The sequence below is a fragment of the Amia ocellicauda genome, chromosome 5 (assembly GCF_036373705.1).
Source record: "Amia ocellicauda isolate fAmiCal2 chromosome 5, fAmiCal2.hap1, whole genome shotgun sequence".
NCBI lineage: Eukaryota > Metazoa > Chordata > Actinopteri > Amiiformes > Amiidae > Amia > Amia ocellicauda.
The window spans coordinates 8,879,991-8,903,517 of record NC_089854.1 but is presented as its reverse complement, the minus strand read 5'-3'; the positions used below and the strand labels follow the sequence as shown (position 1 = coordinate 8,903,517).

At 38.1% G+C, this 23,527-nt stretch overlaps 1 protein-coding gene across 6 annotated transcripts in view; it reads right to left on the bottom strand.

Annotated features, from left to right (window-relative positions):
* LOC136749363 (neuron navigator 1) overlaps positions 1 to 23,527 on the bottom strand; it is a 144,329-nt gene that overhangs the window by 39,271 nt on the left and 81,531 nt on the right. For all 6 annotated transcript variants that reach the window (XM_066703581.1, XM_066703583.1, XM_066703584.1 and 3 more), the window contains 2 exons: positions 4,569 to 4,707; positions 1,441 to 1,744 (listed from right to left, as the gene is read on the bottom strand). In XM_066703581.1, the coding sequence (XP_066559678.1) occupies positions 1,441 to 1,744; positions 4,569 to 4,707 (443 nt within the window). The remainder of the gene's footprint in view (positions 1 to 1,440; positions 1,745 to 4,568; positions 4,708 to 23,527) is intronic.

Sequence of the window (23,527 nt, the reverse complement as noted above, 5' to 3'; positions counted from 1 at the left end):
TAATGTGATCTAAATGTAGAACGATTTTATGGCCAATTCAAACGGATAAACCAAAACAATCCCATGCTTTAGTTATGATTGCCTAGGAATTACTGCACTATCTATTAGAAAAAACAAAATAATGCAACATCTTTGAATAACAATTTAAATTAGTAGTTGCACATGATAACTATACAATAAATGCATTATAAATGAGAGTTACTTTTGAAGTGCTTAAGTTTGAGAACAATTTAGATCTGGTTATCAAAACATGCAATTAATTATTAGCAGAGGTCAGTAGGATAATGGCATTCCTAAAACACTCTGGTTTTGTATCCCAGGACACTGTTCATGTTGTTATCAGGAAAACTTAAATCAGATTTATAAAAAGGATATACACACATTTTATTTTACAGCACCTAAAATAAAAAATAATAAACTCCTCCTTAAATCACTAGTTCTGCATTAGTTTTCTAATAATAATACAGGTCTTCGTGACATAAAAAAGCTTAAAAAAAAAAAAAAGCTATAAAAAATTCAATAGTAATCAAGAATATACAGCACTGATTCATAAAATAAAAATTAACAAAAAAGGATCATACTCAATTGGAAAAAATGCAAACTTTAATCACTTCAAATGTATAGACCATGTAAAAAGACAACAAACACCTGGCTTCTTCTGTTGACTTTTAGGTGGTTGTCTATGCACTTGAAGTTAGCATTTTTTCTTACATGGCAGATGTCTTCCCTCACAGAAGGATTTTATGAAAATCAAACATTTGCCAATGGGAAATAAAAACGCTGCTTTTCATGTGAGGTCGTCAGGAAATGCAGCTGGACTTGGGTGGAGATGGTATATTACCATGGCACCATTATCAAAGTGCACATTTATTGTCCAAAGCCATTTCATAGCGATCCAAACGCCATACATAAATACTTTACCAATGAAACCACCTTCTGATTGAATTAAAATGGAACTCCGGCTTAGAGCAAAATTACATTCTCAGGCCTATGAAAAATGTATTGTATGAATTGTTTATATTATCGTATCGTTTTTTAAAGCCCCTAGAGTCTGCATTATTCTCAATATTCTTAAAGGCACGCATCTAGGGGACTCGAGGGGACTTAAAAATAGTCTGTGATGAGATGATCAGGCACCTGCAGGAGCTTGTTACAATAAGAGCAATTAGCCTCTGACAATGGCTGCATTTTCAGTACATGAACTTAGCCTTTTTTATTGGGGAAGGTTCTGGAATCCTATTTTGTTTCCACCACCCCGCACACCACCCACAAAGCGGTACTGTACCTGCAGTAACTTAGATTCAAAGAGACTCTTTTATTTCAATTTGGTTTTGACATGCCAACCTTACCTAGTGGAAAACCTTGTCCAAACAAAGCCAGGCATGATTCGAAGCGAGAGACAGTACATGCATATAGTGTTCAGATGTTTTGGCTTCTTACCTGCAACTTTGAGCATGCTCTGTGAGGTGTGCGTGATGGGAGAGGTGACGCCCACGGGTGGGTTCTTTCCCTTCTTGAACGAGCTGGGTTGGCCCAGGCTCTGTGGCTTCTTCAGCTCCCCCTTGGCTGGTTCCTCGGCACTGGCCTCGGGACGCACTTTCCTCCACTTGCTAGAGGTCTCGGTCTTCAGACTGCCGGTGTCGTAGCCGCCAGTGCCGTCAGGCTTGCGGTGGGCCTTGCCGTCCTCACTGTACCACGACAGCCCGCTCTCCACCAGAGAGCGCTTCTCTGCATCTGTGCGCAGCTGTGGGAGAGAGAAACAAGGTGACTAAAGAAGGCTGGATCTTTATTGCTGCCCATAGCAAACTTATCAATGTCACAATCATGCAGGTTTTGTAGGTCTCTTAAATTAATCTCCTGCTTCACACCTGGACAACCGTACTGGCTCAATGAAGAAATAGGGAACAAAAGTAAAAAAATAAAAAATAAAAAGGTGGACATTGTTTCTCTGCAGTTTCTCATTTCTTCGGCCTCAGCAGCGTTCAGGACTTTCAGACTGTGGGATAGAATCAGTATTTCCATCATGGTTTTTGAGACATAGGCATTACAGGTCAAATACATAAATCAGAGGGTTTGTATTCCTCCTTTTTTTGTCAGGTATAACTACTGTAGAGAAAATGTCTAAGTAATAAATTGTATGACTGCAAACATCTGTTATACTCTTTCACTCTGCTCCTTTAAGATGTCGAGACTACAATTTAGGTTCAGTTCTTAGTCTAATTATTTTACAGGCATCAGTTTTTCCAAAGTGAGGGAAAAAATCCTTTAAAATAACATTTTAATACCATTGGTCACTTCAATACAATTTAATTGCAGTTTGTAAAATAAAAAGGACAATTATTTTCACACAAAAGCACAAGATGTTTGTCATTTTCCATGTTTCCTAAATATGTGCAATACATTAATACAAATGTACTTTTCCAAGGTATACTTCATAACAAATTAAAGTGAATGTACTTCAGTTAAGTCTGTACTGATGAGATAAAATATATATATATACATTAAACGATAAAGCCATGAAACAATAAAACAATAAATGCATGAACTAAAATTCAGTTGGTTTCAGGGGAGTTTGCAAAGTCCTGATGTCTTGTTTGCATAATTGAAAGTTTCTGGCCACTAGAAACTCAAACTATCATAACTATTAAAACTCAGCTGTCTTGGATAATATTAAAAGAAAAATAGACATGGGAAGAATATGAGATTGAAATATCTTTCACATTTTTCTTTTTCCGTCAGGAAGTAAGTTAAACAATATGTTGAGGGAAATGTAAAAAAATTAAAGGTGGGGGGGTTGAGACTGAGGCCTGCTTTCAGTTCAGTGGAGCAAGAGCAATGTGCTTCCCCTCAGGGTATGACAGGCCTATCCTATGTAAACCGATTCATGAACTTGTTTTATCTTTTCAGATTCCCCGTTTGTTTTCAAATAGCAGACTGCAGCCTTAATCTGGTAAATGCCTGGTTTATTAAAAATCAACAACCCCCACAAAAGGCAATGTGTAATTTGGGGAATGTCCAGTCAACTTCCTCATTGTGCTGAACCTAACTGCTTTGTGATTGAGATGAAACTAAGAGATGTTATTCTATAGGACTAGTTACAATCGTTTCAATGATAAATGCAATAATAATGTAGATACTGGCAGCTATTGCAGGTAGCTAATTTAATGCAGAATAAATGAATACACTTATTGTAGTTATGACTACAGCCAGTGAAAACACTACTCTTAGTAGTCCTGCTCAATGCCTTGTGCTCTGCTCCACAGATGGCAACTCTTGGATGTCCCCCATCGCAGGACTATGCCAAATCCCATTGCTTAGCTTCAAACCTCCCCAAATTGAAGGTTTCCATGGCAGCACAAATCTGCATGCTCTGCTGGTTAACTACAGACAACTCCCAGTATAAATAATAGAGGTCTGAATAATGGATAAACGTCGACCAAGCTCTAAAAATGATTGTGTGGGCAGTGCAAGCTACCATGGGGAAAAAAATATATACAAGGTAATAATAATAACCTTGTCTTTAAATGATAAATGTTAGGCAAAGAAGGTAAAAGCTTTTTAAATCTAATTCCATTAATTTCCCTCTTATTACTAGACAGCGCTTGATTTTAACTTCTTACACTGCATTTATCCTTTCGAAGATTCACTTATATGGAAAATAAAAGGTAAATAAACCAAATTTTGGAACTATAAGAAGGAAATTGGTTTTCTTTTTAATGTTATTGCCAGTATCTCATCACTCAGTGAACCAGGATTACTTCAGCAACATGTGCCTTCTTACATGATGAGTGAAGCAGGGTGAGTCAAATGTTCAGAGGGGAAATGTATTCACTTCTTGTTTAAGGAGGAGTAATAAAATGTAGCAGCCCAGGGGCAGATGGGTCAGGACAAGCTTCTTGTTTGGCGTCGGTCGGGTTCAGTCTCGGGCTGCGAATGACTCAGACCCTTGAAAAAGCAAGACTTACACAGCTTTCCCAGCACGAGAACAATGACCTTGACAGCTCAGGAGAAAGATCTGGAATCAGTCACAACAAGAGAAAAGTAACCTTTGCTCATCTCGCACTGTAACACTGTCTGGACCGTGATAATCGATGACTTTTCAAAATGTCAACCGCCTAGCTAGCTGCCTTCTTCTCACCCAACCCAAACATCAGACTCCCCTCAGGTTGAAGAGTAGGACGTGTGAGATACAGTAGGAAGGCCAAGAAATATTTTAGAAGGAAAAAGTAAGCTATTTGGAGTCTTACTTTGCTTTTGTAATTCTTTCAGATGTTTGCAGCAGTTTTAATTCCTATGATTTGGGAATTGCGAATGTTTAGAGTATGTTTGACCTCAAAAAACTGAGGATATATGCTTCACTGCAATGGGCAAGAACCAATATAAATAATACAAGATGGAGAAAATGTTTCAAACGATAGATTAAACAATTTTTTTCTGGCAAAAGTCATGGTAGGATTTTATTTCACCATCAAAAAAAAAAAAAAGAGATTACTCTAGGATTTAGTATAAATGGGTATAAATGCAAAGCACTTGCTGCAAGGTTAAGAGCCTGACAGGACAGGACTTACCACAATGGCAGAGTTTCTACGAGAGCCAATAGGCGTGGTGGGTAAAGAGTTGAGGGATGAGCTGGCGTTGAACTCCTCTGAGCTGAGGTTGTCAGATGCATCGCTGAGTCCGCTACTGATGGAGCTGCTCTCATCCCAGCTGAAATCAGACACAGAGAGAGGAGAATTAGACCAGCAAAGAACTCAAACCATCACAAATAACACGCCTTCAGAAAAGAGCGAAATAGGAAAGAAGAGGAGTAAAAAAAACAGACTTCAAACACACCTGTTCGCAGAACCACAAAAAACAAACAAAAAATAAAAACAGCAACCGCCTTAAAATGAATCCTGGCTGTTCTAGAAATCAAGACAATCTTTTTTGTCATGTCATGTGGTTTTGATGTGAAACTGGAGCAAAAACATCAATGTGAAGTGGTTATGCAAATGCAGTTACATAAACCGCCAGTTTGTTGGGTGCTTCATTTTTATGAATAACACATGAACCAGAGTTATTTTTATCTCAGCTGCTCAAAATTCTCCTTAGATTTCAATGCTGCATGTATCCCCCCTTCTTAAAATCACACTGTCCCTGCAGGTCCAATAAACCCGAATGGCACTGCAAGCTTTAATTGAGGAGATCCATCAAACGGGAGGCTGTAACCTCGAAATAGAAAACGAGCAATTAAGTGACTAATTTTTTTGTCAGCTTATCAGTTAAAGAGAGGGAAAATAATGTATTGCCAAGCGTATCAGATTTAGAAATAGGAAACACTTCATCATTAGAGCTATTGCATTCAATGTACAATGTGATTCTGAGATAGACCCTTGAAAGATCACATTATAAAACAAAATGGACAATTAATTTATACAATTTCTGTGTACATTAGCATGGGTAACAGGAGGCAATATAAAAGGATGAGTGAATGGAAACACATCTTCCTTGCATTACATATTATAGCTGCAGTGTGATCAAGACATTCAAAGCATATTGTATTCATGCAATGTTTTTCAAAAGCCCAAATGAGCCTTATGGGTCATCTTGTCCCAGACCACTTAAAAAAAAAAAATCCTGATACATCCTATGACATACTGCCATCACAGATGGGTCTGCAATGTCCTCAGGCAGAATGAACAAGTAATGGCCTTTGCCTATAGTGTGGGTCTTGATTTTTATTGGTTAATGATAGGTCTACATATAAGCTCCTCTTGCAGACCACATTCATAACTGTGAAAAGCCATCAGCGGGGAAGGAAAAGACTGTATAATGGGACTTTGTAGATGGCTTTTGATCTGTATAAATGATTCGCCAAAGCAGATCAGAGCCAGAAGGGCCCAATGTCAGTGAATAAAGTATTTTGAGGTTATGCTTTGCCATGCCTCCCATGCAAGCTCACCCCTTTCTGTCTCAACACCATCTGCACTTGCAACTAAATATGATCAGACTCCTTCTCTCACTGCCTGTCGTATTATCTCCACTGTTTTGGTGCAGTAGGCAAACATGATTTCAATTTCATCCTCTTCTCTGCAAACATGACTCTGAAAGCTGCCGTTTTTTGTTTTTTTTCCTTAGAGTAGACTTGTGAATATTGAGACTAACATCTAGATCATCTACTTGTTGACAAGAGCACCCTGCCTCTGTTATAAGAGGACTGTAGGTAAATTTACTGCTAGCACACTAAACAGATTTCCTGGCTGCCTCTTTATGTGACTTAAAGGACTCTTTAAAAAAAACAAGAATGAAGTAGAGGGGCAGGAACTATAGCAATGACTGTATTATTAGTTAACAGTTTGTCATACTGAAAATTATTATCTCCACAGTAGCAATACAATGTCATCAAGTCTGTTGATTTAGGAGCTGTGGCCTATGTTTCTCTTTACCTTTTTATGAGCAGAAACCACTAGATAAATCTAAAATATACTGAACTCTGACATTTACATGTCTTTATTCACTGGTGTTTTATGGATCTCTGCTCCCCCCACCTGGGTTTTTCAGAGGCACCCTGAAAGCAAATATGCCACACAGAGGGATTAAAAAACAGTGGAAAAACGAACAGGGAGGATGCCTTTCACAGCCTTTTTTAAGTGCTTCATGCTCTTTAAAAAAAAAAAAAAAAAAAAAAAAAAAAAAAAAAAGTTTACACCATGGTCTGCTCCTATTAAAAAAAAGTGGCATCTCTCTCAGGAAAGCACCAAAGAAAATCCTACCATTTCGGCCTGGAAGTCCACCCCTGGCAACTATGTAGTCCAGGCCCTTTCTGTAATTCCACAGTTTCCAAATTACTATCCCTTTAGCTGGGCTTGTCTGCAAACCACTTCTAAAAGGATTTTCGCAAATGTAATTTTTGCACAATGTAGCGTTAAATCATGCATGAAAAGAGATTGCCAAGAGATTGTCAGTTGTTTTGGAAAGACTTTTTCCTGCCCCCCTCTGGTTTTGGGAGGTACAGGGAAATCACAGTGACAGCTGCGGTCGATGCAGGGGGGTGTATTTAAGGCGGGGGGGCAGTGGGTTACAGCTATGCCGAGGGCAGACTGGGCCCAAATGACCTGTGCATGCGCCAGTGCGCGTCTTCTCCGAGACAGATGCTACAGTCTCGCGGTCAAGGGGGAGATGAGGGGAGGCTTTTTTGGATGGGAGGCTGTATAGGTCAAACTGTAGCCTGAGAATGAAAGATTAGGCAGGGGAGGAAGTGAGCAGGATAAGTCTTATTCATTTACTGTACCTTATTTTCATTAAGCTTTTTGGGAACGCCCTTTTAGAAACATTAGTTACAGCTAAGTCAGACACTTGCTCTTTGAAACGGGAAAATATGATACCAAGAAAAGTTTTGAAGCTAGGCCGATAAGTCTTTGCAATACTTGTTTTTTTCTCTTCATAAAACAAATCTACGAGTTTCAGTCCAATTACAAAAAAGTGCATCGCAACACCCTTCTTCAATCCTGTTGTTTAAAGAAAAAAAATGTTGATAATTTGCTCTCGCTTTTCAATATTCTAATACACAGCAGAGATTGTCAAATGTACCACAGAGACACTGCATATTCACAGAATTTAGCTGATCTCATACCCCTTTTAATTAACAAGTATATTTTTGCCTTACTGTGTAGATCACATTCTACTTATGTCATATCAAGTCATATTTTGGCAAATAAAACAAAAATACAACAGTTGTCATTCATTTTTTTGATTGATTGATCTAAAAAATTGTTTTAATGTTCACAACAAAATTATTAAGGTTCAGGAACAGCCAGTACAACCACTACACAACCACACTTACAAAGGACCTTCAGAAAGAACAGCTGATCAGACATCAAAAGAGATGAGACGTTTTCATTTTCTTGTTGTTGTTGAACTTCTGAACTCCACATCTCTTAAAGTATTATATAAAAGGCAGTTCACTACCTCAAAGGACTAGGCTTCTTTTAAAGAAGTGGGAAGGCTGGGAGATATCTCCCCCCCACACCCTCCACTGTAGTTAGGGGTCACCTTGAGAATATCTGCTAGATGTTCCTGCAGAAATCTGCGCTGAGAGATCCTTCTCCCCTAAACGATTCAACAATTCAGCCTCCTTCTTTTGATGTGGTGCAAGCTGTGAGGACCGGAGGCAGAGAGCCAAAGCGCATCTTGCTCAGGCAGCGGACATAAAAGCTCATGGTAGATTTAATGCCCAGGAAGAGCCCCCTTTAATACAGATGGGAAATGCAACTGGGACTTGAGACGCCCCAAAATCAGGGCTAAGTCTTGGGGTGTGTGTGCGAGTGTGCGCGATATTCTTCAGTGTTAAAATCGAAATTTCGTTATATAACAAATTCTAAGTGTATCACTAGACTGTGGCTTCAGCCTTCCAAGGGACTTTTTTGCAGGTGGATAGATTTCTTGATTTATAGATCTGCATATGTAAATAGTTATAATTCAGCAACAATAATAATTACTTTAATAGAGGATTTGAAAGCAAACCAGATGTAGTATTCTTTAGATTCAAACTCCATGTATGATGTTCATTAGATTACAGGGTGTGTACCTAAGCCTTCTCTAATGATGCGTTACAATAGTGCAAAGTATGGGGAGTATACCCTCAATTTGGAAATTAGGGGTCTAATCGCTGACTAATCCTAAAAGCCACAACCTTTCAAGCCTTCTGCTCGCAGGACCCCCACTTGGAGTCCTGAGATGGCCAAGGATTAACACAATAAATGACGTTTGCATTTCAAGTTTAAGACCATTGAGAGCCATGGGATACAATACAATTACTGAGGTCACTACTCTGAATCAACACCCAAAGAGATCATTATTAATATTATTAGTTCTAAGAATGAATAGAAGAAGCTGTAATACTAAAAAGCACATCTGCATCTGATACCTAGACATAGACCTAAAAGTGATTAACGCGCTCTGTGGCTCTCTCTCAGTCTTGTCTCGTAATCTTCCATTATCGTTCTCTAATTTAAAGTAGACTGCTTGGAAGTTGGTGAGGTTCCTAGCCCAAGACTGGAATGTCACATTCTTATCTGCTCCTTGCTGGCATAAGCTTGCCAAAGAGACGTTTGATGCTGTGTTGCATTATGCATGTAAAGCACTTGTCAGAACTTCTGCAAGACTCGGCTTGTGTGTGATCCAGATAAGCAATGCAGCCGTCATTCAGACTGATTGACAGTTCTGGTTCCTGCTAGGATAACTATCAGGGATTTATTTACCACCTCGCTCACCCTTCATCAGAACCCCAAGGCTGAGACTGACTCATCCTCGGCACCTTTCCTCTTTGCTCAACAACACGGCTGTTTGAACACTTTCAGTTAAGACAGGAAGTCCACATCCACAATACAATGCAGTCAGGGTGGTCATAAATCAATTATACGTGTTAGCACAAACTTTTCCTTTGGTTAATTATACATTGTTATCTCCCAGAAAGTTTATAAAGCCATCAAATAACAAAAAGGGATAATGAAGGATGTTTTACATTGTATTTGTTTTTATGTTCTTTTGAAGGTGCTTTAGATGTTTACAGCCATTTCAGATGTACAACTCATAGCACTTCAGAGAAAGGTCAGTCCTCTCTTACTGATACTGATAGAGCATCAGGTCCCACTTTCAATTTAACCCAAAGGCATGTTAAGAGCAACATCATCAGAATGAAGGTTTTTACATTCCAGACTAATCAAATGATGCACATAGACTAAGCAGTGTAAAATCAGGTATATGTATCTTTGGCACTTTGACATTCTCTCACTAATTTCTGTGCTGTGATTAAACCAAATGCAGTAACAGAGCATTACCAGTGAACCTGTATGGAATTGCACATCTTATATAAGGCCTGAATCATCAATCCAACCCAAATCAGTAATCATCTTCAGTGACTTGACATTAGAATGAAGATTTCAAGATCAAAAATCATATTAACCAAACTGACTGAAAAGCGGATCATTCTGTAAATTGTGTCATGTAAACTTTCTTCTGATAGTGTACTATAAAATGCTTCTACCTGCCTATGTACAAGCAACCACCCCCCCCTGAAAAAAAATATACAGGGATTGTCAGGATTTACCTTGGAAGCAGAAAAGTCCCCCCACCCCCCAAAAAAAATTATAAAAAAAATCTGAAGTTAGTTTGCAAATATGACTTGAACACTGATTGACAGATTTTCAGACTACAACACAAACCACAAGGTTCTGTGAATCAGGAAATCTCATTAAATGTTTGATTTGATCATGCCTAATTTCAAATGTCTTCAGTGCATTGATTGATGTGTTGAAGGCCTGTGTTTTCCTGCTCCTATATTATAACATTAAGCTTATCAAAAACTAATCCCCACCCGCACCCACTGGAATAAAGCAACTTGGTCATTTGAAAACTCAGCATATACAATTTGAAAAAGCTATTAAATCCTATTACCATCTACTTATGACAGTACATGCCCTGGGCAGCTCATTAAATGCCTAATTAGACTCAGTGAAGAAAAAATAACCTTACTGTCTAGATTCACACCTGGCTATTGTCTGGACAGATTTAAAACAAAGGCGCGAGTCTAAATTTGAGAATGGAGATTAAGGTCAATACCCATGTGCTGCCAGATGCAGTGAACTAATTCAATCAAGCTTGTGAATGTCCATCATCTAACCTTATCACAGGAGAAACAAAATACTTGAGTCCTACTTCCTCAGAACTCAATGCCAGAACCATGACACTTATGTGTGAATGGGGGGATTGGTCAAAGTAGATTAGACAATGAGAGAGGAAGACGTTGGAGGATCTGAATAGTTTGTATAAATCTGATACCCCAAGGGACTCTTAGTCACAGAGCAGGGGTGTAGCAAATGTAATTCAAGAGGTTTGAAGGATACACCCATTCTCTGTCTGGTAGATCCTGTTCGCTACTTTGCCAACGTCTCTGTAAAGATCATTCTAAGCATGCATTACTTAGTGCTGTATGGAAAATTTAGAAAAATATGTGGAAATAATTAAGCTTTACCAGCATGGGATGCGAATTCACAATGAAGTCTGAATGATCTCACTGGTGTACAGGGAAGGTCTAGCAAGAGAAGGGGTTATAATAACAGGTTCCTCAAGACCAAACCCAATGTCTTATCCAATCTGATTTCAGGGCAAATGAATCCATAAGTATGAGAGCTTCAGCTTCAAAACATCTGATGCCCGTCACAGCTGTACAATTTGTCCTAAAATAAGTTTCACCAACTTATTATTTAATGCCTTACTTTTGAAGGTCATCCGAGTTACCAATTTTGAAACTGAGATCATCCTAATAAACAAATCCAGGAATAAAGAATAATAATAGGCTCTCTTATAGCTGTAGGTCTAAATAACATGCTGTAGATCAACTAAAATAGTCTTTCAAAATCTTTTCATCTGCTAGGTACAATGAAGGACACAGAGGAATAGTTTAAGAATCACATAAGAGGAATTTCAGAAGGGTTTAAGTGCTTGCCATTAGCACATTAATGTCATTATGTTTCTTTTCATTATTCAGGCAATTGGTGGTAATCATCACATTTGTGTAACCACAGATATAAGGTGGAAAGTATTACAAAGTTGAGTCACTGTTCGTTCATTTTACATTGCCCTGAGGATGTTAAAGTGGCCTTGTTAGAATTTAACAGACAACAGGGAAAAAACAGACGCAGACAATTCATTCTTTAAAGGGGTAAAAATTGAAGATGTAAATCGAACCGAGAAACCGTCCACCTTTAAAATGTAATTATGGCAGCATAGCTGAAATTCCAACCACACTAATATTTAATTCAGATGCATTTCTAGTAACAATAATACCCTGTTAATTAATCATAATTAGAATGATATTAACGGGAATGGGAAACCCATACAGTATCACACGTGATTGGAATCATTACTGTCATCCATCAAAACGATCCCACTAATGAACCAAATATGTTTATCATACAATGTTTTCTAAAATAAATATAGGCATGTCAATTAAACTTAGTTTTACGAAGGTCTTGGTCTAATTAATCTTTCAATTTGGTAGCTGGCTGAAAATTTAAATGCAATTATTCCATGATTAATGATGAATGACAATTTACATATGTTAAATGTAATTGACAGTAGAGCCTCGACCAGATCAAAACTTTGTACTTGATAGCAGGCATTAATTAGGAATCCAGTGTCAAAGAAAGCTCTGCCATCAGGTACTGGAATTGAAATTTGTGATCGGCGGGAACACAACAGTTTCGATTTCTGTGAATTGGAGGCCTGCCACAAAACGTTAGCATGTTTACATTTTTCTTTTACTACGGGAATTTTTCATAAAGAACTCATGTCCCTGAAGGCCTGGGACATATGTTACATGTCTGTCACTGTGTGCCAGCTGATTTTAACTGGGGTACAAATTAAGGTAGCAAAGCCACAGTTCTGCTTTTTCTTTTCACAATAAATAAACAGAACCAAAAACCTCTTCTGCTAATTGCCCCACTCCCTTTCACTCCGTAACACAGAAAGAGGTGCACCCTGCTAAGCTACAGTGCTTCTGCATGTCCTCCCATCTCTCTATAACAAAGGATCTCCTCCGACTATCTCACTAACGCGAGATGTCACACTGCGTCTTTTCAGCACCACCGCTGTTCTGTAATTACAGTAACCAGGCCCTGCCAACAGTATAGTTGCTGTAAGAAAAGCCTGACAATTCAAGAATCCATTTAAAGATTAAGTGTACTCTGCAAACTAAACATTAGCCTTAATTATGTGGATACAGGCAAGCAAATAATAGAGCTATTATATTTTGAAGCACACACTAGTCCAAAACCCTTGTGATTTTAAGAATGGTGTCTGGTGCCAAAAACTGAACTTTTCTCATGGCATCTCTCCCATCATTTGCATACAGAAACAAAATTGCGTCAAAAGATAAGATGTATGTTACAAGGTCATGGAAGACTAATGGTACCCAAGAATCTGTTCTCTTGTCATGGTAAAACCTTTGTTTCTGCTTTGGAAATACATTTTCAGCTTACATGGTTCCATCTCACAATAATCTGATTGAAATCATAATAAAAAACATAAAAACTAAAATTATATTTTGTTTCACAATTCTGTTTCTCATATGGAAAGAATAATCAAAAGCAGCCAAACGGCTCCAGCTGCACAAATAAGTATTTGCATAAATGATTCGATATTAAATAAGATTACAGAATAAAATGTAAGAGAAAACTCTGGCTGAAACTTGTTGATCATTCACAGCATAAAACAAAACATCCAAGTTAAAATAATATCACGTTACTGTAGTTATAATTTAACTTAATACATTTTTGTGATTCTAACAAACAAAAACGCTCATGTAACTTTTGATTTACAAATTGCTGAAGTAGAACTCTCTAATGCAAAAGACATTAAAAGATATTTCTTAATTTCGGTCTTTTAAATGTCAGTATGATTAAAAACATCACTAGGAAATAGGTGGTTGCTATATTGAGGTTTGACTTCTCACCCTCACTATTATCCTTCATTTCATAGTCCATGAATTTTTCTTCTTTTTAACCAATTTGGAAAATAATTTTGGCATTTAGACCTGGCTTAGTCACAGGAGACAGATGGTACAGCCACGTGACAGAATAGTACAGTACTTTTGATGTTCAACTAGAGTTTTATCAAAGACAGCAGCAAAACAGAGATTTGGGATATTTTACTAGTGAAGAGGAAATACGATTTCGCAGACTTGGTTCCCTTTCAGCATTCCTTGTTTGGTCACACTACATTACAGACAGTCTAGTTTTCCAAAACCTCAGCTTGTGCGAGGGGAGCCAATGATACAGACACTTAGTCATTTTGCGTCAGAGAGGCAGCCAGTCAGTCACATCATGAAGGCAGAATACAGGGCAGGATGATATAGATGTATTTCAAGGTGAAATATGGGCAGCTCAACTGCAATGTCTAAAAAATAACGGAAAATCAGAATCATCCGGGGCATTACTCTTTTGGACAGCCTGGATTAGAGTATCTTTTAGGAAATGGACTAACTAGGTTCCCTGTGGTGTTATCAAATAAGGGTTTGCTTCAGATGTCAGAGGTGCAAAACTGCATTGGTGGTCTGTAAGTTCTTAAATATATGAATACTTATTTTTTTTACAGAAACAATGCAATAGACATAAAGTAGGCATCAAAATGTTTGTCTTGCTAATATTCTGCTGTAAACTATAATGAACAGCTGTAGAGAATATATTACATTGTTTCTCCAAATCTTACACTAATTATTTCACCAATATAAAAGTAGGGCAATGTTGTAAATTTTACGGCGACAGTTTAAGAGAAACATCTCAGTCGGCCAAATTCTGGTTTTATACAAATGTGGCCTCAAAAACCACTTAATTTACACTTTTAATTTTCTTTGAAAGAGACATGTTTGGCACAACATTAGTCTATCAGTGGGAAGCACTTTTGATTGTTTTCTTTATAATAAAAAAAAGAAAGAAAATGTAACGGTCTGGCCCCTAGGAAAATCTTGTTTCAGTTCATCTGGGATTAATCTGTGTGTGAAACAAGAAATGGGTCACGAAGCTAGTGGGAGTCCCATTATTTTAAAGAATTGCTGGAGACGAGCGAGTCGGAATTCAAGAGTTATAACCGAGAAGAAAGACAACAGAAGGAAACGAGCAAGAGACAGAAGCGATGGGACGTCTGTGTGTGTATGTGTGTGTGTGTGGCGCAGAGGTGGGTGTGTAATTAGAGAGTTGGGGGGAGACATATGGAGCAAAACCTCTCCTGGGAGCCTCCCCCTTAGACCAGCACTGTAACAGTGGGCCAAGCGCTGCGAGAACCGCCCCGCCACATGCTCGTAACAGAACCCAGCGCTTCCGTCCTCTTCTCTACCAGAAACCTCATAAAACAGGTTAAAGGGCTACGTGTGGCACCACTCCTCCTGGCCTTGAAAGTCATTAACCCGTGCCTGGCCCAGTGGCTGAATGACAACACGTGGCAGGGCAAAGCACAGTCCTGTACAGAGGCACTTACGCAAAACAGAAAAAACCCACAGACTGGGTCACCGAATAGACATTTTGAGATATCTGGAATGCCACTCAAGGGAAGAGAACAAATCGAAATCTTAAAAGAAGAATCTCTTCAAAATACCTGTGTACAATCTGAAATACCAGTCTATATGCACATAATCTGATACGCCTGAAATCATGGCAAGTATTTAATCTAACAGTTGTCAATATGTTACTGGGTCTTCAGTGTCACAAACCATCTATAATGAATGTGAAAGCCATGTGTATGAGATCCCGCAATCTAAAAGTACCTGCATTAGAGAAGTACAGGAAACATAGGATGACAACATGTTATGTAGGTCATACAGATTATAAAAGGAGCTGGTTTTTGTGGAACGGAGGAAACTTATTTTGACCATGTGATTCTCAGACCTCAGAATGACTGATCTCAACAAGCTGATGAAGACAGAAGGCCCAAACAAAACAAGTCGGTGCTGAAATACATGACAGTGTTGCATGACACAGTAAACCATTTCTGCAAAAGCATTTTTTAAATACATGTAGTGCTAAACAAGCACTACAAGGTGGTCTGTGCTCGTTAACATTCAGGACCTACATCCTTAATAACAGTTTACAGGAAATGATACTTAAGTTTATAAACTGATCAGGAGCCAAGCCGACCATGAAATTGCAGCAGTGCCAACACTGAATTGACTTTGCGCGCATAAGAGATGTATGCTCAATGTAAACTGTCGGAAACACAGCTGGTTGAGAAAAATCATTCATCTATAGACCAGGAAGGGTCCAACAAGAGCGCTTTATTTTATTCAGAATTTACTGTACAAACCTGTAAAGCGTAACAGATTAAACACAACTGAAGAACACGCAGCTTGTACAGTAAGATCGGCATCACATAGATTTCACTGCCATCTGTGCAATCAATCTATTAACTCTCCCTTTTTTGTTTTGTAAAGACTTAAATTATTAATTTAATTCACACACAAAAAAACAACAACTTGGAAAGCATGGGATACTGCCGAGGGTAATTTACTCTACTGCTCTATCAATAAAGTTATAAAAGTAATCAATTCTGTAGTTTTTTTTTTTTTTTTTTTAAAGAGTATAATATATAACATTAAATTACTTTAATGTTTGGCCAACAAAGGGTTAACTCCATCTACCACATACACAATTTAGCCTACATTAGTGCAAATCAGCTTTGGGGTTAAAAAGCTCAGATTATCACAAAACCTCAACTGATTTAGATCTGGCACTCATTTCATTTGAGTTAATTAACTAGTCTGATTACTTACTGATGGCTCACCAAACTAAATCCATGTGTCTCGTCCAACTTTAAAATAAAATGGTAAAGGAGCCGAGATCCACTTACAGTTTGCAAGGGCCTTTCAGAATCAGAAACAGCTGTCATGCACAATGAATGATTTTATCTCCAATGCATACCTCAGTTTTGGACATTGCACAGTCTACCTGGGATTAGTTACATTTTCAATGGACTCAGGCTTGTTTTGTTTTTAGTTCTGACTTGGGAGGAAATTCTAGGCGTTTTGCTTTTTTCTCCCGAGGCATTTTGATTAGATTTACAGTACATAGCACAGGTCCATGCAGCTAAAACTCAAATTGAATTCAGTCCAGGCTTAAAAACAAACGAAAAGACCATATGCTGGGATTCCAAGGTATATTTATCAAGTAACTGTGGTACCAATTAAAGTAATTGACTGTAATTCATTCAAATTCAAAGAAACATGGAAGAAAGGTTTATGAATATAGTGTAACTTCATAATATTAAAAATAATTTCACAGGAGTCCAATCTTACTCCAAATACTGTACAACATGTTTAAAATAATACATTTCACAACTTTATTAATTTCTTAATTTATTATTGTCAGTAATGTGTAAATCATACCAAGAAAAATTACCCAGAACAAAACGACATGACTCATTTCCTTCTCCCCCCCACAAATCTGCTACATATCCACACCCTTCTGGGGCTGCCAAATCCCTTAATTTGTTGCTTTTCCCTAGTTTAAGGAGAGGAGTCCCTCAAATGCTGGAACCATCCAAAACTAAACAACTGACTTGTACGTAATGTATAGCACTACCGGAGGGACGGCAAGCAAATGGTTCTGTGGTTGGCGTGTATATGCCTCGACTTGTGTACAATTCATTTTTAATTTATAGTTGGGGGTACTGCAGTCAGCTACTGAAACACAAGACGGCAAAGTTAGCATCGGTGGAGAGCACAGATGGGGTGCAATATGTGGTGCTAGACGGCTCCACAAGTTAATCTTTAGAGAACAGATTGGCCGTATATTATGGATTTTAGGAATCTACGGATTTTAGAATATAAGCCCTTGGACAGGAGGAATTGTACTGGCACAGGTCTCAGAATTAGCCCAATTGTACATTGAGAGACAAAAAGCGACAGTATCAATTTAAGATCCGTTATGATTGACTACAGTCCAGGACAGGCATTGAAGTTTGGCAGGAAGAAGGCTGGCCATCCATTTCAGGGATTTCATGTTTGAAAGTTAACCATGTTGAAAAGGGTGAATGAGGCAACAATTCACAAGACAAGTTATGTTTCCTAATCTTTGTATTGTTCGTTTTTAAATAATTCATTAAATTGAGTCGTGTCTAAGAACAGCCACAGCGCTTTGTTTTTGATGACATCACAGCTGGAACAAACTCAAACTGTATATACTCTCCAGTTTGGACTAATGGTTCTACAATTACTGGTAATCCCATCTGTCTGATAGATTACAGTCCACCAAGGAAAGAAAAGGGAAAATATGAAAACAGACCAATCTTCTGAGGGGAATTACAGGCCATTCAACCTCAGTCAGCTGTGATCAATTGTGACTGACGGGGAGCACAAGCTACCTGTGGAGGTCAGGAGCAGCTCACGCCTTGCACTAATCAGAGTGACACTTGTGCTAATGGCATGCGTCACCTCAGAAACTATGATGCTGCTCATAATTCCAGTGCTGCCGGTCTTTAACAGTCTTTAAACTGATGTTGATTTCAGTTGTATTAAGTGGATTAAGGTTGTCATGTTTCAAATGGGTTTACAAATCACACAATTACTGCAATTCCTCTGAATTAAAGGACATTTACATTGGAAATATCATCACTAATAATTAATAATTGGTAGTTTCAAGAAGCTACATCATCGCCAGCTTATTCACCATTCCCTTTGTCAGTGATGCTGCAGGTCTGTTTTGTGGATGGTTGTCCAGCAAAGTGCCATTCATTGATCTGGACTTTCTCTTACTAGCAAGATGAGGTTTGCCAGGTGCCATAGACAAACTATTGAGCTCTCTCGGATGGCCAGCCTTAGACTCATGGGAATATCTCAGGGGCACATTAATCAGCACCCATTACTCACACTGCTCCGAGCAATTTTGTCAACAGGGAAGTCAAAACTGGACAGAACTTTTAAGACTGAAAGAAAGTCTATGGTTTTCACTGCGATGTTATATGAGCTGCATCTTTTCTCTAACTGTTTAACAAGATTCATTAAACTGTGGGCTATAAGACAGATTATATTGTCATTGCTAAGAAATACATGTTAATTATATTTTGGTGCCAAGTCACTGGTAATTCTAGCATTATGAAGAAGTTCTTGTGGTTGATAAAGAGATTACTATTCATATCCTTTATAAGACAGACTACTGGTTTTCTAAAATTCTAGGCTTTAAAACTATGCAAGTCACCAAGATTATAACATGCTATTTATACAGAGATGAAAAAAAACACAAATGCATCTATATTCGATGTAGAGATTCTGTTTGATCTATTTTCAGGAGTTCATTCTCATAAATCCCTCAAACTCCTCAACCAAACTTCAGCTTTAAAAATATGTTCATTAGTTAACTATGTCTAGGCCTATATGACACTTTGCCTTTTTATGAAGCGAACTTCCTCGTACAGGTTTTCATTGAACCACCAGTTACTTATTGAAGGATTAACTTTTAATTTTGTATGTCCTGCAAGAAACCCAATATGACACATGAAGCGTAACCAATTAGTGTAATCCGAGATAATAATAGTGTAAGAGGCTGCAAAACGGGTGTGCAAACAGTCTGGTGAACTTATTATGGGTGTCGTATTTTATTTTTTTAGATGACTTAAGCACATTGAAGTGAGAAAAACATTGACCCAATCAAAAACTGATTACGTTTCCACCAGTGTACAAACATATGGTGTTTGTGGTAGTATGCCCTTAGGCTATCGGTTAAAGCAGTTTTTTTCTCCCATCGACTTCTCATCCTAAGCATTGAAATGCATTCGAGAACTAAAAAGGCTATCATATGTAACCAGACTTGTCACTGGACAATACTGCTAGTTATTTATTTTTCCTCTCACTAACCCTAAACATGCCATCACAAACATGGGATACAGTGAAAAGGAAATTATGTGTTATGAAGATTCACAAAATGATTTCTGACAAGAGAAACATGATTGTTTACTCTGTTAATTTTAATCTGTTAATCTCAATCTTATTGGTAACAGTTATTGCAAACCCCCTTGATGGGATATGCAAAAGCAAAAAAGGCTCTTGTGTAAAGTGTGGCATTAGGTAACTAGTTTCCCTCTCTTGATCTTATTCTAATGTATTGTGTGCATTATTTTGTGTTGTGAATGACTATTAATGTTGACACTACAGAAGATCAGATCACAGACACTTTTGTTAATTATTTAGGTATTGTTTCTCTTTAACTCTGAACACTAGAATATGTATCCTTAGTTACAGGTTACTTTTAGAATATAGTTTAGGTAAATCCTGTGCTGTGTGATGGATTATATAAAATAAATAACACAAATCCCCTGCATTTGAACTAGCTTGCTAGCTAGTGTACATTGCCTAGTAATTTAAATTATTCACCTCTGTCTATTTGTCTTCACGGTCACAAACCAACAACAACCTCTGACAATAACATTGTGTGTCGTGTGTCTGATGGGATCATCAGCTTTTAGTGATTAATCAATTGTTTTCCCCCAACCTAAAGCTTTTGTTTTTCAAGAAATAAAACATTAGATCCCTGACTGTACTTCAGATAGCAGTAGCAGATTGTTTCTCCTTGTGATTTGTAGAGCGTGAATAGAGGAGAAAATTGCATCAGAACTATGGGAATCTCATATTAGAGAGGGATGGAAACTGTCTTTTGTATATGAACTGGTGCCAGCCAGGTAAAATCCAAATCCTAAATCAGTTGAGGCTTAAAGTCAAGAACCCAAATGTACAGCACACCTGAGAAAGCAGCAGAATGGTCCAGTTTGTCCATAGTACCTCCATGCTTGTGGTATGTACATCAGCTTTCTACATAATACACGAGGTCAAGTGACAGATACAGACCAGTCTGTGCTCGGGAGTGTCACTGCAGCTGTATCATTGCCATGCTAAGGTCACTCATTTGAAATGTGCCAAGACCCAGTACAACGAGTTCAAACGCAACATGTTCCAACAAGAAACACAATCCTATCGAAGGACCTGATACAGAAGGGAGCCTAGGTTGTGAGGAGAGTTCATAAAAGTGGGGCACAGAGTCGCAGGGACATCGCTCGACCACAGTCTGTTGAACCACTCAGCACATTACCATGAATAGCTTACCCTTCTGTTTTCAACGCATACCTCTGAACGGTGTTGTGTGATGGAAGAATGGGGAGATAATCTACCATCTATCTGGAGTATAGCTAACACTCAGTTCCTGTTGTCTATGGACTGATGCCAAGCTTGGCAGTTGATTTATGTGGCCGCCTTTTTATTTTGAAATTCTGACATTGGGAAAATGTTTTGGTTTGAAACGAAGAGTAAAAAAAAAAAAAAAAATGAAAAAGAGAAGGAAATCTTTAAATACACGCTCCTCCTCAGCTCACTTTAAACTGAAAGCAGCTGTGCTCTAAGCTGGGTCTGGCCTCTTTTCCTACCTCTACCCCAGCCACTACTCATGTCTGTCTCTTATTACAGCTGTGTCAAACAGCTGGATGCCTCACTCAACAATACAGACTGAAAAGTCTTATAAAGGATTTTTCATTATTTATAGAGAGAAGGCTAGAAGGCTCCAACTTGACTAACCATTCACTGGAAGAGCACTGTTGTGAAAATCAGAAGCAGAGCCATAACATGATATCATCTGTGAAACTGATTAAGTAAACTGGACAATATGCAATCCAATGTAACATACTGTACCTGTGCTTATATTTAGGTACTGCCTCCATTGAGAACTTTGACTGAAAAAGGGATCAACCAACCCAGCTGGATTAAAATAAATCAGTACACGTAACAGAGAAGGCCTTATTAGATATTGAACACCTTGGGCTATCCTTCAAGTGCTTCATTAGAGATTTAATAGAAAAAATGACGGTGTGAATCCTCTGTATGAAACTGAAGACCTACTCAAGTATACACATTATTTATGTCAACAGAAAAGTAAACCCAAAGTAGCTCAACAGTTTAGGATCACATTCTTGTAACTGTTCTAACAAAGACAACATTAATATCAGTTTGCCATTCAGGCAATATTAAATCAATTTTCAGTTGTTTTGACAGCATATTAAATAGTTCTACCACTGCACTGAGCAATACCCTTAAAAGCAAATGAAAGAATACATTGGAGTTTCTGGCAACAAGGTCGATGGTTATGCAGGTAAATACAACTAAACTTATCTTAGCACTATGCACCTATACATCATTCAGCCAAAGTGGCATTCAACACACTACATCTCAGAATCAGTGAAGACTCACACGGTCTGTCATCCTTACTGTCCTGTGAAAAATCAGGTCCTGATAATGCTGTTTTAAAGCAGCACATGGATCAGCAGGGATGGAAAAATCATCCCTGCTCCGGCCCTGTAAAGACATTCACACACCCACCTGCTAACTCACAACTGACATCCAGCAGCACTTCCTAGCTATTTATAGTGCATATAGTCCAAGGATATAACAAGCACGTGACAATATGCAGCACAGAATACTAATAAACTTTATCATACTAAACAGGCTGATCTGTTGACTTAAAACCTTGGTTATTTCAGTTATAAAGAGGGCTTACTGTATGCCAGACTAAATCATTTTAGGCTACAGCAGACTATATGCTCTCCTCTATCCTACTTGTAAAGAATGTGGATGGAGATTTCAGAGTACAATGATTCATTTAAACAATACATTTCATAAGCAATGCTATTATGGTAGTCAATAAAGGAGACCACAAAACACAGGGGCTTTCCTTGTGCTTTTTTTCTAGCCGGCTATATGCCAACTACATCCTATAGTAAAATAAATAAATAAAATTAACTGCACTGGGGGCAACAGGAATCTGAAAAGTAGGCTCTTGGAAAAAGAAAACTAATAAAACACTTGCACTTGTGATACCACAGAAGTTTAAAGTGAAGTGAGAAACCAATATTTGCGTTACAGTGCTATGTAAAGAAGAAAGCTCTTATGCCATTGAAACCAAAAAAAGGAATAATATTTTGATGTATTAGATTTTTATGGCAAGTGGAATGTTGTTACAGTCTTTGAAGTTCGTTGCCTAACTGGTAGCCAACTTTTCAAGGCAAAACCAAGGTTTAATGAACAGCAGGACATGTCACCTAATAAAAATATAGACTTCCTCAGTCAATAGAAAGACTTCTCTGTGGGTAATAAAGAGTATTTAATTAGCAGCTGGTGTTCTACTTTAACTTTGAAGTGACCTTGACAAAAGGGGACTTCTCTTCAACCCTCTCTGAAATTCTAAACGGGTAAAGAAAAAGCAGTGGAGAAATAAAATTTGGTACCAATAACAACTTCCCCGGCCTTTTCTGCGAAACCTCGCCGATGTCCGTCACTCCACTTAATCCTAACAGGATTAAAGCCTTGAAAGACCACATATAGCAATGTCCCACCGCAATCACAAATATCACAAGATTAGGCCTTCACTCTTTCAATTTCTTTACGTGTTCTCAAATCTCCATCCAAAGAAAATCAAAATCCAATGAGATGAAAGGAATAACATGCCTCTTGCACTGCCAGATCGGAATGTCTTCAACCTTGGACATGCTTCTGTATGAGTGTTAAAACTCCTTTTAAAGTGGATGAAAGTTTCTAATCTAAAAAAAAAAAAAAAAAAAAAAAAAGTGTTCTCTCTCAAACAAAACATGAAAGCATTTCCATTGCAGTACACTGTGTCGGTCTTCCCAACTGATGGTCAATAGCAACTGCGTTGGTTCATTTGTCATCCCAGTTTCCAAAGTTACTAGATTATACACCACACAAAAACATAAAAATGTAAGAGGCTTGTCATTGCTCTATTGCACACACACAAGAAGACCTCAACTGCTTTTCAACACTCAATGTTCTTCACAGGAAACTATAAACATTCAATGTAAAAATGAAGTAAACCCAGTTAAATGGAATACAAGTTTAATGTGTGTTTGGAGGGGGGGGGCTTTAACAATGAGGTGGTGGGAAAAGTCTTTGTCTGTCCAACACATACGCCAGGTTTCAACATGTACAGGTGTCAGTTTAGTTTACGAT